The 18,394-nt window shown below is 34.1% G+C and overlaps 1 protein-coding gene and 1 long non-coding RNA gene across 2 annotated transcripts in view; one reads left to right on the top strand and one right to left on the bottom strand.

Annotated features, from left to right (window-relative positions):
• LOC127839273 (plancitoxin-1-like) overlaps positions 1-2,362 on the bottom strand; it is a 284,745-nt gene extending 282,383 nt beyond the window's left edge. The window contains exon 1 of the mRNA XM_052367555.1: positions 2,199-2,362. Coding sequence (XP_052223515.1) covers positions 2,199-2,326 — 128 coding nt within the window. The 5' untranslated portion in view covers positions 2,327-2,362. The remainder of the gene's footprint in view (positions 1-2,198) is intronic.
• The window catches only part of LOC127839277 (uncharacterized), a 193,269-nt gene that overhangs the window by 126,620 nt on the left and 48,255 nt on the right, over positions 1-18,394 (top strand). The gene's annotated exons all lie outside the window — the stretch shown is intronic.

Below are 18,394 nucleotides of genomic sequence, written 5' to 3'. Positions count from 1 at the left end.
TATCGGAATTTGAAAAAGAACACTGGATTCGTTCATTTTCGATAATTTTTGAAAAATTTAAAGGCCCGAAGCATTTTTCTTTAAACATCTTCATTAAGCATCACATATTGTTAACGTAAGATTTTTATGCTAGGTGAGATGTTAATCTATGTATGATTTATAAAAAGTAGACGAAAATGAGGTATTTTAAAGGATTTTGCCCTTGTACATTTTGTACTATTTTATACTGTTATTCCATTCAATAATTTTTCACACCAGTCGCCAAAGTGGTTTGTTTCTTTTTGACAAACTTTTCTATTTCTCATCCCATATCGCTGAAGTAAGATTTTTATGCTAGGCAAGATGTTAATCTAAGTATAGATTTAAACAAACCAGAAGAAAATAAAGTATTTGGCCTTATACAATGTTGGTACAATTTTAAGCTCTTTTTTTCTGTTGTACAAGATTGCTGTCAAACGTGTTTTTGTTCTTTTTGATAAACTTTTTCATTTTTCATCCCAAATAGATTAAGTCAGATTTTTATGCTTGGTGATATGTTTATCTAGGTATGAATAAACTAAACTGGAGGAAAATGTTCATTTTAAAGGATTTTGGCCTTGTACAAAGATGGTACAATTTTAAGCTCTTTTACCCTATTATACACACATGTCGTCAAAGGTGCTTTGGTTCATTGTGAAAAACTTCGTCATTATTCACCTCAAATCGAAGAAATAAGATTTTTATTCTGGGTAATATGTTTATCTTGGTATGAATAAAAAACAAGATGAAAGTATGGGTTTAAATTCTCATTTAATATCTTCTATTAGTATTACCAGTTTTCCTGTCAATGTTACACATGCAAGTTAGTATACAAACATATTTTAACAGATAGCTGTGAGATTACTTTTAAAACATAAACAAAAGCTGTGAGATGACTATAATTCGCCGGCCGCGGCCACTGATCACACAATTAAAATCAATCAACAACGCAAACTGATAATTGAAGTTAGGATCCCTTCTTTTAATTAATTCTCAAGAATAAAGAAAAAACACACAAAGCATCTTCTTCAGTTCGCTAATTGATCCGACGATTAACACGCGCGTGAAATGTTGTTTTTTTTCTTTTCGCGAAATCCTAGCCCACGATACTGAAAGCTTAATTTAAATACCAAAAGAAAAAAACTGGATTACAAACAAAACTTTAATAACCTATAACTCATGAATAAGATCTAAATAAAAAGAGAATTAAACAATTGAAAAAATCTACACAATTAATATTGAAATAAGTCTAACTGAAACCGTTTTTGGATCGAACGATCATAGCATTTATTATACTGTAATGTTGTTTTAATCAGAGACCTAGATCTATGTGTCCACATATATCTATCCGTTTTGAAATAATAATATTTTATAAGGTTTTAACTGTTTTAATTACCAAATTATACAATAATATTTTATCAGCAAAAGCCTTTCAAATAAACTATTCAACAGCATTCTCGCCGCGATTCGGAGGTTCGCTTTTTCTTCAACGATCGCGGCATTATAAATTCTTATTGTAGGTAAATAAAATCGAGATTTTATAAAAAAAAAATAATTACTCATGTTTCTATGAAACTTTATTTTATAAAAATCGGATCATTATTGACCAAGTTACAACCGCCTTTCATAGCGCCGTAACATTTTCGCATAACTTTGCTAGAGAATCGTAGCCGTTGCTACTGACGCGTCGCTATCTTATCGCAATCGTGATACACCGGCTATCTCCGGACTACTCCGATTGATTCATGGAATAAATCGTCTGCTGATCCTCAGTGTACTTATCGGTTTCTCGACCACGTGACCCCGCCGAGAGATAGCCCGATAAGGCGCGAAGTTCCAATCTGTGTTATCTATAGGTCTTCGGTTTTTTGAAAAATATTGGTTTTGAAATATTTCCTTTTATGGCAGTTATTATTTAACCGCATTGTGTCATTGAATCAATGCTGATTTGTGTGGATCAATACACTTTACTTAATATAAATTTACTCATGACCTTAAAATATGAACAAAAAAAAATCATGAAGCAAATTGTTGATGACTTCACATCTTGTGACAGAAATCATCTTATGTCGTAGTGTCTAACGGAGTAACTCAGTCAGTCACTGTCAGTCACGATCAGTATGAGATAACATGTTTTTCTTAATTCTACATAGTTTTCAATGATTATAGTATTTACATACCAATCCACGGGCCTATTATCATTCGCAATGCATTGCAGTCCACTGACAATAGCTGTCATGCGAAAAATCAGCAATACAATTGCACATTTCAGGACACCAACGTCGCCAGCGGACTGTATTCCCGCCATCTTGTCAAACACGGAACTTAAAAGCACGTGATCATGGTAGATCATGTGACGATCTGAGGTTAACTACCACTCGGGTCAGCTGACGATTTACATTCTCCTAACAGAGTTGTCGTTCGTGCCTCAACATGGTCATAATACACCAAATAGTTTCCCTATATAATTCAATGTAAAAGCGACAACTTTGAGCGAAAATAAATGCAACATTTTGCACATAAAGACCCCCATAACCATACCTTTTCTTAAAGGCCATTCGAAGCGGAATCGATTTATGCAATAAAAAAGATATGTCATGTAAAATGCAAGAAAGAACTTGATACAAATCAAAATCGACTGTTTTTGCAACTTTTTTTTCCGGCCGTATCTTGGTGGAATGTAACCTTTTCTAGTGCAATGGTTTACTATAGTCTTCAAGTGTATCATATTTCAGGGATTCAGTAGTGAACACCTATTCATGCCCTACCATTATCTCCGCAAGATAACACCTGAATAATGGTAAAACGTGTAAAACATGCCTTCCTGTCAACTATGATATTTTTTTAGAGAGTACAGCCCTACATGAAGCGATCATTTAGTGTATTGTAACCACATACATACATACATACATACAAACATACGTGAATGTGATGAACCGCAGTGTAAGCGAGTGGAAGATTTATTGCATAAATGAATCTATGGTAGATTGAGCGGCACTTTGGGTTATCACTACATTTTGTTTTAATATTTATTTGTAAAATGCATACAGATCTCGATCAAATCTATATACGTATTGCCCCGCTTATTGCATCACTCCAATGTTGTAATTAACTACAAAATCAGGTATGTGTATAAGATAATACGTACCACGGACTCTAGATACGCACTTGATAATACACATACTTGCAAAAATCTACTTTTTTCATAATTGGTAAATTAACGGTTCAACATGAAACTCATAATTAACAGTCACGCAATACATTATATTTTAATTATATTGACCATAGAAACAACATAGTGTAAGTAATCAGTTTTAATACATTAGAATATATTTCTTGGACAATTATCATCACATCCATAATATTAATTATTCAAAAGGCCCCCACTTCCCAGGGGGGAGGTAAATTCCTATATACAGGTATATAGAGGGTGTGCCGAAAATATGGGGTGTGTTTTTCGACTAAAATTATAGAAATGGGTATGGTTTCGAGCAACTCAGTATAGATATGGGTATTGAAATCAGACATTTGCTTGTATGTAAATGCATATAGATTTGAAAGTATCAGTTTCAAAATGGGCATGATAAATTTCATTCGTGTATGTAAATGGGTACCAAAAATATACGTAATTTACAAATAAAAATATAAAAGGAAATTCAATAACTATACTGTATTGATATGAGAGAGATTAAAATTTTAGTATGAAATGTGTCCACTTTATCAAATTCTAGTATTGAAATGTGTCCAGTTTATCGAAAATCTTGTATTGAAATGGGTCCACGTTCTCAATGGTATCGTATACAAATGGGTCTGCTTTTTCAAAAATCTTGTATCAAAATGGGTCTACTTTATCAGAGTTCCGGTATAAAAATGGGTCACATTTCGGAAGTCTTAGTTGGACACCCCTACACTAAAATTTGGGAAGTTACCCCCCCCCCCCCGCTCCACCCCTTACACAACATGCGGTAAATATAACTCAGTGAATACATGTACGTATATTTCCCTTTTACATGATTTTCGCCATGAAGTCCACTGCAGATATGAGATCAACAGTCAACTCTGCTTGGGGATTGACTGTTGATAATTTAACTCATTCTGCATCATTTCTTACCCGTACTGTCACCGGTCTGGCAGGCAACGTCAATAAACTAAGAGACATGGAACTTAAGTGCTCTTTAGGTAAAAACAATAAAACTACAACTAACCCTGTACACTTGTGTTAGATTAATTTATTCGCGTATTGACCGAATATTCTATATAACTTTCATTTGCATGGCAAAATGTAATTGATGTAGGTCATTTAATATCTATCTCAAGCAAAAATAGCGTAAAACCAGTTTGCACTGAGTTCCTAACTATAAGCTACGTGTTCAGCAGTGCACACGTTGAATAAAATGATCAATACTAGAGTGGTGCATTTGCAGACTTCACTCCAGATAACATTGTCAAACCTATGCATGTTAAAAATATCTGGATCGTCAGAACGGGTTTATGTCGAACTGAAATATACAGTAAACAGCATTGAAGCAGGACAAACATTGAAAAAGGTATATAGATATATTGTATTGACATTCCGTTGAGGTCGATCGCTTAGCATGGTCATGCTATTATATTGGACATTTCAAGTTGCAAAGCATCACTGATTCCTTCCATATCACACAATACGACTAGCGGATAAAAACTTACCGATATTTATGTGATTTGAATGTGTGGTTTGTAACCTGTTCACATGTTTCACATGATACACATTAATTGGTATATGGGATGCAGCATTTTAGGCATGTGTAGGGTTTCGGTTCATATTGCTTGTGTCAAACTCCTTCGTGTCATAACATTCACAAAATGCAACATATGCAAGGTAATACAACCGCAATTCATTTTAATATCTCGATTTCGTTCTAAAAGGTTACAAAATTATCACTATCTAGCAGAATTGGTCCGAAATAAACAATAAAAATATAATCAAGAACACAACGGCGCGATTTTTACTAACAGAACAAACAAAACGATATTATTTGCGAACGGCTGTGGTTTCAAGTTCAAAGTATGTGTTAAAAAACGAACTCGTTTACATATCTTGCACACATTATTTCAAAAAAAGGTATTGGTGCAGACGCTGAGAAGACCTCTTCAATTTCTACTTGGTCCATTCCGGCAAATGTTACTCAGTTACGCTAATTTGTAGGCTTTTCATGTTTCTACCGGAATTATATCAAAGATTATGATACAATCGCCGACCTCTAATATCGCGTCTTGAAGGCTATGGTTCATCTAAAAAATGATAATAAGTCCTCTGTCTCTTGGTACATGTATTACGGGTAAATATTAACAAGTGGCCGTGAAACCCTGAAGTCCAAATTGACCTCTCCCCCTGATATTTCCTTAGCGAGCTACTCCAAATCCTTCATTTTTTCCAACTGATATTTTTGGCACATAGTAAGGGACAGTCCTTTTGCAGCAACAGACTCCTCTGAGCGTGTTATAGCTAATGCAAGCCGAGGTCTACGTCATTTTGATTGCAATTATCATGCACAGAGATTGGTGTTCCTTGAGCTTAAAAGGACTCTAACAGACAAGTTCATGACTATTTGTATGCCACAACACTTACTGTAACAGCTGACAATAACCCTTTACCCTATGGCATGTAAACACCAGAGCTTGATGCGATCGGTCATTGTTGGGGCGCCGCTTCGTCGATGTACAATTTGATAATTTGAAATGTCTTATTGGTATTTCAGCTTCACAGACGGTCACTGGACGCAATACCGTCAACTGTTAAAGTTAATAAAATACATTTGTCAAAAGAACAGCCACGTGACCGTGACATAACGAAAGTTATTTACAAATATTCTTTGTTTAACACCACTTAAAGAGGTGGAATATATGTCAGTCAGTGTCAAAACATTCCTTGGGGATTTTGATTGTCTGTTACTTATGTGAGTGGTTTAGTACATATATCGTAATTCAAAATTGGATGGTAAACAAGTTCGACAACTCATTGCGTCATGCTCGTGCGTGATGAGGGTTGTCATCCAGGGTTCGGTCAGTCACTATGGCTTAGTGGTGTTTTCACTGGCCAGGCATTGAACATTGCTTTGAATGTACTTTTTGTACTATAGGGATTGTATTGCAAAAAAACACAACTCATTTTCCATCTAAAAATCTTGTTATTTTTGTGACATCCAGACCAATTCAACTTGTTTGCATAGAGTTTCTAAAAGGTTACACATGTAAAGGTGGTCATGATGATATCTTGGTTAAAACTGACAACTTGAAGAAAATCCCTTGTCGCCAACAGAAGGCAACCACAACTGCAAAGCCTTGTTCGGACATACTATTGCTGTTATTGATGACATTAGCAACGCCATTCTAATCAAGGAAGACATTTTTAGAATTATGCCATCAATTAACTTGTTTAGCCATGCAAATGTATGGGAGATTCTACACGTTTTCACCCCATGGATAATCCATTAGCTGATTGTACCGTAACATGCTATGCACGTTGGGAATGTTGTGATGAGAAGAAGTGAAATTGGAAAGTCTATATCTCTACCATGGATAATTCATACCATACAAGAGCAGCTCAAATGGGTATTCCCTACATTGATCAGCAGTAATGATTTTAGACTTTTAAAGCAAGTCAATCTGCAAGGCTTACATAAATTGGCCGAAAATGAGAATAATACGTGGTTCTAGATATTCCATATGAATTCCAGCATGTATACAGAGACCAAAGAGAACAACAAAAAGTACCTATTCGAACTCTTCACTGGAACATGTTGTTCTCGTTTGTCTCTGTCCCAGAACCTGACCTGGCGCCACACGCTGTCCGCAGAGCAAGAACGTATTCAAGATCTTGCCAGAATTCTAGTAATTATATTGACTGTAGTTTAAGTTTTGATTCTGTTAATAACTTTACAGGAGTCTACAGAGATAGAACACTAAAACACTGATGTAACCGGGTGGGGATATGGACCGACCTCGAAGCACAGCAAACAGCGAACGCTATCCTTTGCTGAGGTGTCGGCGTCGGAAACGCTACCGCTGAACTCAGCAAAACCGTCATCACAACCTTATGCAAGAACCACATCCAACAAAGCGGACAGTGAATCTGAGGTAATTAACTTTTTAAATTTAAAGAAGTGCAACTCCAGCTGCTGGGGCAGTATTGAATTCTCATTATAACAATCAGTTGTTTTTTTATTTAAGGCAAGTGACAAATTGCCAAAACAGTACAAAACAGCACAAAACAGCACTATACAAAACTAAACAAATGAAATGAAAGTGAAAATGAAAAATGCTCTCTCATACATAAACAGTAAAACAAAGATATCTGTAGCACTGTGAACATATTGAAAAACGAAAATGAGCAGTTAAGACAAGAGAATATTAGTATGAAGAAGATATTTCAAATTTGGCATTCTAATAAGATCGTCTAGATGATCATTCACGTAGAACAACTTAACGTTTTCTCGATGCAGAAGAGCGTGCAAGTGAGGGCATGGGAAACTGAATATAAAGTACGACATTTTATTTCAAGTACACTTGGGCTGAAAGATATGCATGCTGTTAAGGTTGAGAGAGCTGATAGGGTTGGAAGTTAGCGGTCGGACATCTGCCCAATTATTGTAAAATTTTTCAAATATCAAGACGGAGAGACGAGATCTCTCAAAGAGCGCGTCAAAATCTTGATACACACTCGCAATTCTTAGTACGGACGTTACGGAAACAGTCAATTGTCGCGTACACTAGTCAACGCCAGAAGCGAGGGTAAATTCGCATCGCTACGCTTCGATAACCTAGTCATTGACGGTAACGTTTTCACTTTTAATGAAGTTACACAATCGGTCGAGCGTATAGGCAAGTCAATGGTACATGTCGCAGATCTACATCAGCAAAGATTACAATTTGATAATTCGCGCTGTGGTAATTGAGCGAGACATAATGGACAGTCGGAGCCTTCACGCAAAGTTGTCAACATAGATTGGGGCGAGTCGCTAGCAATAGATCACGTGACCATGGAGCAGAGGAGGACAGCCAATCGGAGACGGACTTTTATTTGAAGGGCGAGGCGGATATTGGTATTGACTAGGAACAGGGTCAAGGCCCAAATTTAATCATAAATATTTGCACGTAGAATGTGTACGGGTTATATAAGTTTGTAAATAATTCTTCCGTTTTAAATACCATCATTAAATATCGATATTTGTTAGTTTACTAGAGACGTGCGGTGATATCAGCAGACAGTTTAATGAGTTATATGAATAATATTGTTGCTTTGTTAATGTAAGAGTTTGGCAAATTAATGCTTTACGAAATAGTAGAGAAATGTTTTTGTAAACACTCACTTGACAAAAAGGTAGTTCTGTTACATGACTTTTTTCGGATTAATTGATTGTGTTGTACTTTATTTAAAAGTGAGGTGTTTCTATTGTTCATCTTATATTACTTTTTATATTGAGTATGTCTTGCCAGAAGAGTCACCAATATATGATACAAACAAAATTACCAATATCGTAGAAAAGGTCGTCTTGTTAATAAATATGTACCCCGATTGTCTGTTATCTCTTGATGGTGATCTAAATGTTAGAACTAAAACAATACTGGACTGCAAACCTGCGGGTAGCATTGACTTTCTTTTTAATTTATAGGTAGACTACGATAAGACGTTTTTGAAAGATAATAAAGATAACAATTATAAATCATTTGGTTATAGTTTTCTAGAACTACACTGCGCTCATGAAATTCATATACAGAATTCATATACGGAATTCATACAGTTATACGGAATTCATATACGCAATGGGCTTGTTACTGGTGACCAAGATGATGAGTTTGCATGTACTGCATAATGTGGAGCTAGTTTAGTTGATTGTCACAGTATTTCAACCTCTAAGGGAGGTTGGTAGGTAAGAATTATGTGTAGAATATCATTTCAAGTGAGTCAAATACTGGTCTAAACTTATTCACATGCATAAATATACCAAAAACCGTTGTAATATGTTGAAACTCCAGGATGAAATAGGAAAGACAAATTGGGCTACTTGTGTTTAAAATATGTTGTTGTTTTTATATGATATGGATTTGGTTATGTATGGATTTGTCAGGATGTTTGCTATGTACATGTATTTGTACGACCGTTTGAAGATCGCCTTTTTTGCTGTAACAAGCTTAAAAGGTTAGGGAGTGTATCCGACTCGCCTAGAATGTATACATCATAGCTTGAGCCAGAACAAAGTATTTCGCTTAAAATACCATTATACTTAGTACTATAGAAAAGCTTTTGCAAAGTTCAAACACAAGTTTCTAATTGAAACTGGGCGACATCTTGGTATAGAACATTATCTTATTATTGTACACATTGTCTAACTGTTAAAACACCCGTGTCATTGAAAACGAATTTCGTGTAATTGTTTCATTGTTCTAAATTTCACGAAGAACGTAAAAGTCGCCTTTTTTCTTTGTTTCGGGATATAGAGGCTTAACCGATTTTAGTATAAACTGATAAAAACGAAAATTGATATGACATTGAAGAAAATTTCATTCTTGATTATATATCTCTCATGCGAAAAGTATAAGCATACAACTATTCACAACGCATGCATGTATAACATGACATGTCTGTATAATGTATTCTCGACCGAATGACTTTAATTAAGAAATAAATTGTCTTTCTCTTGTCTTGTCTGTAACTCAAGGACCAATGACCAGCATCATTGGGCCTTGTATCAGTAGGTCTGATACTTATCCATCTCCCTCTACTGATTATGTTTCACAGCCCGGTTCTGTAAGTCCCTCAGTCACAGGCAGTTATCTCCCTCCTTTAGACTCCTGTAGACAGTCAAATGGATTCACCTATTTCCTATGTTCTGAATGCTAACAGTAGTCCTTCGCCGACCTCATCACGGTAGATGAATCTCCCTCTCCCAGCAGACCCTAACCTTTATGTCGCCAAAACTAGACCGGTTTGTAAATTACTTTTTTTATCTCATTTACGAGCTTTTTGTTAACCCTTTGAATGCTGGGAAATTTGTCGTCTGCTAAAATGTTGTCTGCTGAATTTCTAAAATAAGCATTTTCTTTTATTTTATTTTCAAAGAAAACTATCAGAATAGCAGACAGTTTGGATCCTGATGAGACGCCACGTTCTGTGGCGTCTCATCTTGATCCAAACTGTTTGCAAAGGGCTTTAAAATTCGGTTCCAGCGCTGAAAGGGTTAAATGAATTTATATTGCTTTAATTTTCAGCATTTCCAGTTTGGTGTATTGTAATCTTTCATAGATGTGTGTGAACTACCATGTGCAGTTTTGAAAGAAAACTTGTATTAACAGTCAAGTTCAGGTACTGTAACAAAAATTGTTTCATGGAATGGACAGTTTTTCAGAGCTTGTTACCCTGGTCATATTAACAGTTTTCAAGACGGATACAGAATGAACGTATTCGTTAAACTCTTCAATCCTTCAATTGTCATTTGTGTTTGTATGTATTTTATGTTTCAAGCCTTGCTTTAACATTTTAACATTTAAAAAGTACATTTTCCACTTTATTTCTGTCTTCACATTTTTTAGATAAGAAGTATTTAAATTATAAAACAACTTTATATTGTTATAAAAGTTTCATTTATTGTCAATATTGTACTTTCATTTTAATCATTCTGTATTAATTGTTTTGTGCAGTGATTGAAATTATAATAGATACCCTAAATTATTGCATGTGTTTGTTTAATGTATTTTATATGGTAATTGTTCATGTTTATATTATTGTTTTCGTATTGATTAAATTACTGTTTGTTAATCAGGTTAATACGTTTGACGATTCTATCGATTTTAAGCATGTTCTTTTATTTAGCTCTTCATTGTTTCTTTTCATATGTAATGGCAATGGGAGAAAACTCGAATTTATAGTAAAGTTTTCATATGACCTAGTTAATGCCTTTCGACTGCAATGTTATGTATGACTATTCGAAGTTTACCTGTGTGTATCGTTTACGTGTTTATTGTTATTCGAGGTTCGGTTGTATTTTATTTAGACATATAGGTATATAATATTTTCCTCTTACTAAGTTCGTACCTCATATTAAATTTACTTGTTGTAATTTCAAAATATCACCTCTTCTGTGAATTATTCATCATATATTTAAAGTGACGGGTACATTTCCATAACATGCGAGACTGTGTAGGATATGTAATGTTTCCCTGTGTTGTATATGTGTTTATGTTTCATATACCATAGTGTATTTCATTTGTCTTGTATGTACACATGTGCTTCTATTGTGAGATTCAGTCCCTTTTCCTGTGTGCGTCCAGCCAGGTACTGTTATGCCATGCATATATTGTCCTGTCATAATGATAGATATGCAATCACTAAGATTTTTATTGGCCAGCATTTAACAAACTTTGTTAGAGATTTTAAACTACTGACCATGCTGCCTTTTGACTCTGGCCCGTCGAAAGACAAAACTTCATTGAGTATTTTCTTATAATTTAGACAATTAATAATTTATTCATTAAACCTGTTTTTCAATTAGTTTGTTTATCCCATGTATCTTCGGGCTTCGACATAAAGTACTCGAACCTCGAGACAGTGTTTGGAGTTTTGCATTTTCCTACCCCAATTATATGTTGTGTCAGATCAAACAAACAAATAAACAGTTCAAACTCACAAAACATTATCTTAAATTTTGGATTAAGCGTCAACTCACATACATGTATTGACTAGTACGCTTGTATTTAAATAAACTCGCATGCACTATTTATCTTAAACTTACAGATTTGTATGTAGAATTAATTCACAAACTTATTTTACCCATTCTCATTAAAACGTTTCATTTATCCACACTGTGTATACATCGTTTGTTTTCATACTTGTATTATGCAATAACTCACATAATTTCAATCAGCATTTCGGATAATTGTATAAAGCATTCCCTCTCATAATTATATAAAGCATTCACTCTCATGATTGTATAAAGCATTTCCTGTCATAATTATATAAAGCATTCACTCTTATAATTGTATAAAGTATTCCCTTTCATAATTGTATAAAGCATTCCCTCTCATAATTAAATAAAACATTCCCTCTCATAATTGTATAAAGCATTCCCTCTCATAATTGTATAAAACATTCCCTCTCATAATTGTATAAAACATTCACTCTCATAATTGTACAAAGCATGTACTCTCATTATTGTATAAAGCATTCCCTCTCATAATTATAATAAAGCATTCCCTCTCATAATTGTACGAAGCACTACCTCTAATAATTGTATAAAGCATTCCCTCTCATAATTGTATAAAGCATTCCCTCTCATAATTGTATAAAGCATTCCCTCTCATAATTGTATAAAGCATTCCCTCTCATAATTGTGTAAAGCGTTCCCTCTTATAATTGTGTAAAGCAATACATCGCATAATTGTATTAAGCATTCCCTATCATAATTGTATAAAACATTCCCTCTCATAATTGCGTTCATCGTGCACTCACATAAATGCACAAGCATTATCTCACATAAGTGTCCTATAAAGCATCCTCTCTCATAAGTGGATTAAGCATTTCCTAACATATGTGTATGCATCATATTATTACATACTTAAATAAAGCATTTTCTCATTAAGTTAATATAACACTTGTTTCAACTTTTATTCCAAATAATTTAATAAAGTATAGTATTACATAAGTGTTAAAAGCACTCTCTCTTATAATTAAAGCGGGTATATACGATTTTTTATATGTGTTTAATTGTAATATATTGATAAAATATGTTACAATAACACAAAATAGGCAAGAAAAATTATACATTAAAGCCGAATTTCATAAAATGCAGCAAAGACATATTAGCGCCCCGAGCCGGTAGTGACGTAAATATTTTCCTACAATAACCGAAGCATTCGTCTCTGTATTATAAACCGTTAAACTACGAGGGGTGTTCCAGAAGTTTGTGGATTTTCGCTATAACTTATTAGTTTGCTGGTAAAAGTCAATGAAATTTACATATTATACAAACCAATTATCACGGACTTTATATATGAGCTAAAAATGCATGAATTCCATAAAGCGCGTTTGAAACGCGTTGCCATAGAGACCTCAGTAACGACATGCGGCGCACGCGTGTATTTTATAATAAGTATGAGCGTTACGCGAATTTAAATTTGGTTTAAATGTCGTTGATAAACAGAATTTACGGCAAATTTCATGTTACAGCGCCTAAGTCCTCCTTTCAGCCCGGATTTTGCCCCTATGGACTTCCGCGTCTTCCCGGAAGTTAAATCACAGTTGCGCGGTATTCGCTTTGCAAGTAAACAGGAACTTACAGTTGCAGCAAAGCGAATCGTGTCGTCTTTTGGTATAGAGACACGTTTGACAAGTAGATTTCCCGACACATAAAGTGCATTCGCGTTGGAGGTGATTATGTGGAAAAGATTTGACAGTTGTTAACTTCATAACGCCATTGACGTTGAACAGAAACGTTACACGTGCGTCGGTGTGCGCATTGTGCACATGTTTAAATCTCGGATATATATTTATTGTTTTATGTATTTCCATGATATTTGGAGAGAAGATTTGGAAAGGACGAAATATTCTTAACATGCTATTTGTTTGTCCATTTATGTTACCAAATGAAAGTTATAGCGAAAATCCACAAACTTCTGGAACACCCCTCGTAAGTTTAGATGCACATCGTACATGTATGGTATACATGCTGGCGAATTCGGCGGTACAGCCGTTTTCAATTTCAGAATTAAATATCTGGCCTATTTCGCATTGTTCGACACATGTTCTTCTTCACTTTTATTTTAATTAATATTGAAATATATATATAATAAGTTTTTTACACAGTTTATATAATTTCATAAATATTTGACAAAATCGTATATAGCCGCTTTAAGGATTGATTCTTTTTTTTTCGGGCGTTTATTCAGTATGAACCCTCAGGACGAGCTTTGAAAATTCCGTGAAGCGCGATATTCATGTTTGTTACTATATTTGCAAAAATAGTGCGGTCACGGTACTGGTCACTGAATAACTACGCGTCAGCGTCTTGTAACCATTGGTCCAATTTTAGAAGCTCCGCCTTCGAAGGCGGTATCTCCGGCTTTCGGGTTATGCAAAATTAACTCGTTCATTTTTCTACAGAAAATTAAAAGTGAATGTAAATATAACTGAATAAAACATCTTATCACATAATTGTTAAAAGCATTGTCATACATGATTGTATGAAGCACAATAACACCGTTTTTTGAAACGTTAATGCGGGCACTATAAGTTGTATAAATCGTAAAATCACATACTTGTATTAAGCATTTAAATGCACAGTTTTATTCAGCATAATATCAAATAATTGTATAAAGCATTCGCTCTCATAATAGAATAAAACATACTCTTATATACCTGTAAACACCATAGATTAACATCAATTATTGTTTTAAACATTATCGGTATTTACACATTAGAAGTTGCATAAAAAAAAATCTTGCATACTTGCGTTGGGCATTTTTTCACGTATTTTATATAAGTAAATAGAAACTGTAGTTTAACAGGAGACCACTACCAAGCCCAAAACCAATACAAAAATGATGACTCTTCCAAGAGACAGCATGTCTCAAATCCTGTTATAATTCAGTAAGCATGTATAGGGGACATAAGTTGTTTGACTATTAAATAAGGAAATGTTTAATTAAATAACGAGACACTGTTATGTACAGGCGTGAATAAATGTCTGCTCTAGACACCAAAAATAAAGTTGTTTGCTATTAGAAAAGGAAACGTTTCATTAAATTGCTCTGTTATGTACAGGCTTGAATAAATTTCTGTTTAACCACATCACACCCAATCCCAACCGCAATCATCCACATACGTGGATATTCTCCATACATTTAGACGCGCCATGCACATATTTAATATTATTGCACATCAACGTATCACGTTATTAAATAAATGCTTCCTTATTTCTCTGCGCACGTGTACATAATGCCTGCTATGTAAATATACGTAATTATTTCGTTTGTCACACGCATCTGGAGAGCTTGACTTTTAACCACCATTACTTCGACATTGCCACCATGCATTGTGTTCTTACGGCGTTGTTCGTCGCCTTTTGTGTATGTGTTTCACATGGGCACAATGGGCCTTCAAAATCGGAACAATCTAGGGGATTGCAGAAATCGCGTTCATTTTTCGGTAAGTTATTTTATTATTACCCAGTATTTTTATTTCAAACTATAATTACATTTTAGAATATATTTAAACTTGCGTTATATTTTGGTTACTTGCTAACGAACTGTTTATAAACTCGGAACATATAACTACCGGTTATTTAAATATTTAAGCAAACGATCAAACGTTATATTTTACATTAAAATTGCTTTACACATTTAAATGTAAATTAAATATGTTGACTTCCGCTGAAAATTACAATATATCATACCAGATATAAAACAACAACAATAAAGCAATCATAAATACACATGAGTCAAAAATAACAAATTTGTATGCATTTAAAAAATATGATTTTTGTGAAAATGTAAAATGTATGAAAAGGCTCTTGATTTTTAAAAAAGCTTAGTGAATACTTTAAATCCGTTATTGATTGAGAAAAAAAAAGTATGCAGTTAGAAACTATGAACACACATTTCAATTCTGGGAAAAAGGTATTCTCTAATTAAGCTATATATGTTCGGCTCTATGTTTAAAAAACTTGAATACAGCAATTAACCAGACGTATTAATATAGATGTTCTGGTCTCAGTCAACAATAGTAAAAAATAAACATACTTGGTTTTCTCTTGTTGACATCACGTATAAGTGTATTTCTAATATTCTCATATGAAGGACATATTAGAACAAAATGGTACTCATCTTCAATTTCTTTAAGAGTACACAATTTACATGTGTTTTTTTCATTTCAATGAATTTGCTGGTACCTGAGAAGACAATCTAAATTTTGTTATTATGTTTCTAAATTCGAATTAATGGATCTTTCAAAATGGGTTTCAATTCCTTGTATAAAAATAGTTATGAAGAGTCATTTTAAATTAAACAAAAATGTTAATATATTGTGAAAAATTACAATAAAGCTGTTTGCATTAACAGATTCTGGATATAACATCACTTCATTACAACCAGATTCTTGCAAACGTTGCAAAACATTTGATGCCCATGATATGGCATGACAGTCATCACATGCTTCTATGCATTGTCTATGAATGATATTACTTAATATACAGTTAGACGATTTTTCGCTGGACAAATTTCAGAAATATTTAACTAATCGTAAATATTGACATATATACATCGGGTATCTACCTACTTCGTATTACGAAACATTTGAATATGTAGAAGCTTTTATATTTGAAAGCCATTTATACTATTTGCGTTGGACTCAATATTTCAGCCTTTGTAAATCCCCACACCTCGCTTCCAATTTAAAATTTAGAATAGTGGAAATTAAGCACTGATAATAACTATAATATTTACGCAAGCATACTAGAGTTATCAATCGTGATATGTTATTTGTGATGTTGCTGTCAGTGCTGTTGTTTATGATTATCAATAAACTCATTTGATTATCTATGTTATTATGTTATTTAAATACAGTATAATGAGATTGCTATATATATTATCAGTTCTAATTTCGTCAGCCTTATTCTATACTTGAACACTTAACTGAAATATTTTTAATGAGTTCTTTTTTCATTTATTGTTATTGTTCGAACACCCAAATCACATCATGTAGAATACATGCACTAAATTTCTATCATACCATCAACAAATTGTTTAAATATCTTTTAAAACTGGTTTAACTGACTATTTAGAGGTATCAAAAATGTTTTTAACGCGCATGACTAAATGCTTTCTTTATCAGAGGGGGTAATCGCGTGATAGTCAAGATGGCGACGTCCATGCCGAGACAGTTATTTTTCGCCGTTTTATACCCTTTATTACTTTTGTTTGATTTTTAAATGACGCTCACTTTTCAGCCATATCATACACGTGATTAGCGTTTATTTTGTTTTAAAATTCGCTTTATATCTAGACTTTACTCCCCGCAATTTTTTTAGTGGAGCTCTAATTAGGTCATCCCGCTAAGAAATTTCGCAGCAAGTAAAGTCAAGATAAAGAACGAATATTAACACGAAATAAACGCAAGTAACTTTCTTGAAGATATAGCTTCAAAGTGAGCGGCATTTAAACAATAAATACAAGTAATAAAGGGTATACAACGGCAAACAATACCTGCCTCGGCATGAACGTCGCCATCTTGACTATCACGTGATTGCCCCCTCTGTTTATGCGATACCAGTTCAGATTTATCAGTTTTGAGAGCGGTTATAAAGTCGCTGTAATGATAACTTAAAAGGGCATTTTTATGAGATTATTTTGATAACATTTGTTCTGTTCCTTTTTTTTGTAATTCTACAAAGTAAAAATCATTTATTAACATCAACATCAGCATAGTACATATACATTCGACATTGAATGATGTATACTTTTATCAACGCATTGGTCAAGTAATGTGTGTACAAATGAAAACTGGTCTTAAATCCTGACAGTAAGTGTTCAAAGTTTGATGTGTCTGTCCTTAAAACTATACATATTTTGCATTTATTTTTTATATTTTTGGAAAAAAAATGCGTTAAGTTTTCTGAATGTAAGGCTTCATTAACTCTCTCTTAAAGCGGATTGCTGCCTCGGCCGCAAATTGTTGTGCAAAAGCCCGCCTGTGCCTTGGGTAAGAGACTGGCGGCACGGTCCTAGGTTGTTACAGGAGTCGCAAGTTTGCGATGGAAGAACGGACTGCCCTCTAGGCGAGGACGAAAGATGTATCAAGTGTGAGTTATATTTCTTGTTTGTCCCAAAATAAAGTTGAGGTGAACGTAAATTCATTCAAGGTTATAAAATTCGAATACCATGTAATACAATATTTGTTAGTTGCAAGTTACAGGGCATGACTATTGTTTATCTCCCGGTCCGTCCGTATATGGTACAGAAAGGGATTTTTTTCCGTGTGACCCATCGTCCGAATCTGGATCCTTCAGATACTCAGAATGTTTTAATATATGCTTATGCAACTTGGTATGTAGATAGAGAGCCATATGAGGAATAGGCAGGTGTTTTCAGTTTGTTTTTGGTGTCAGGCAAATTGTGTTTTCTACGGTTACATAAATATTTGAAAATTAAAATCTCGATCCTGTGGAACCTTTAAAAGTGCTTAAGCTAGGTTGCTGAAACTTTTTATGCGGGTTCATGTGGAAGTTTTTCTTAGACGAAAACTGTCGTTGCTATAGTTACATATGCTATGGTTGAAAATTTTAAAACAAAATATTATCCAGCGATAAAAACAACGTAAGCTGGTTTAATGAAAGTGGGTATGTGAATA

This window comes from Dreissena polymorpha, chromosome 7 (genome assembly GCF_020536995.1).
Source record: "Dreissena polymorpha isolate Duluth1 chromosome 7, UMN_Dpol_1.0, whole genome shotgun sequence".
Classification (NCBI taxonomy): Eukaryota; Metazoa; Mollusca; class Bivalvia; order Myida; family Dreissenidae; genus Dreissena; species Dreissena polymorpha.
This window is presented reverse-complemented; position numbering and strand designations above follow the sequence as displayed.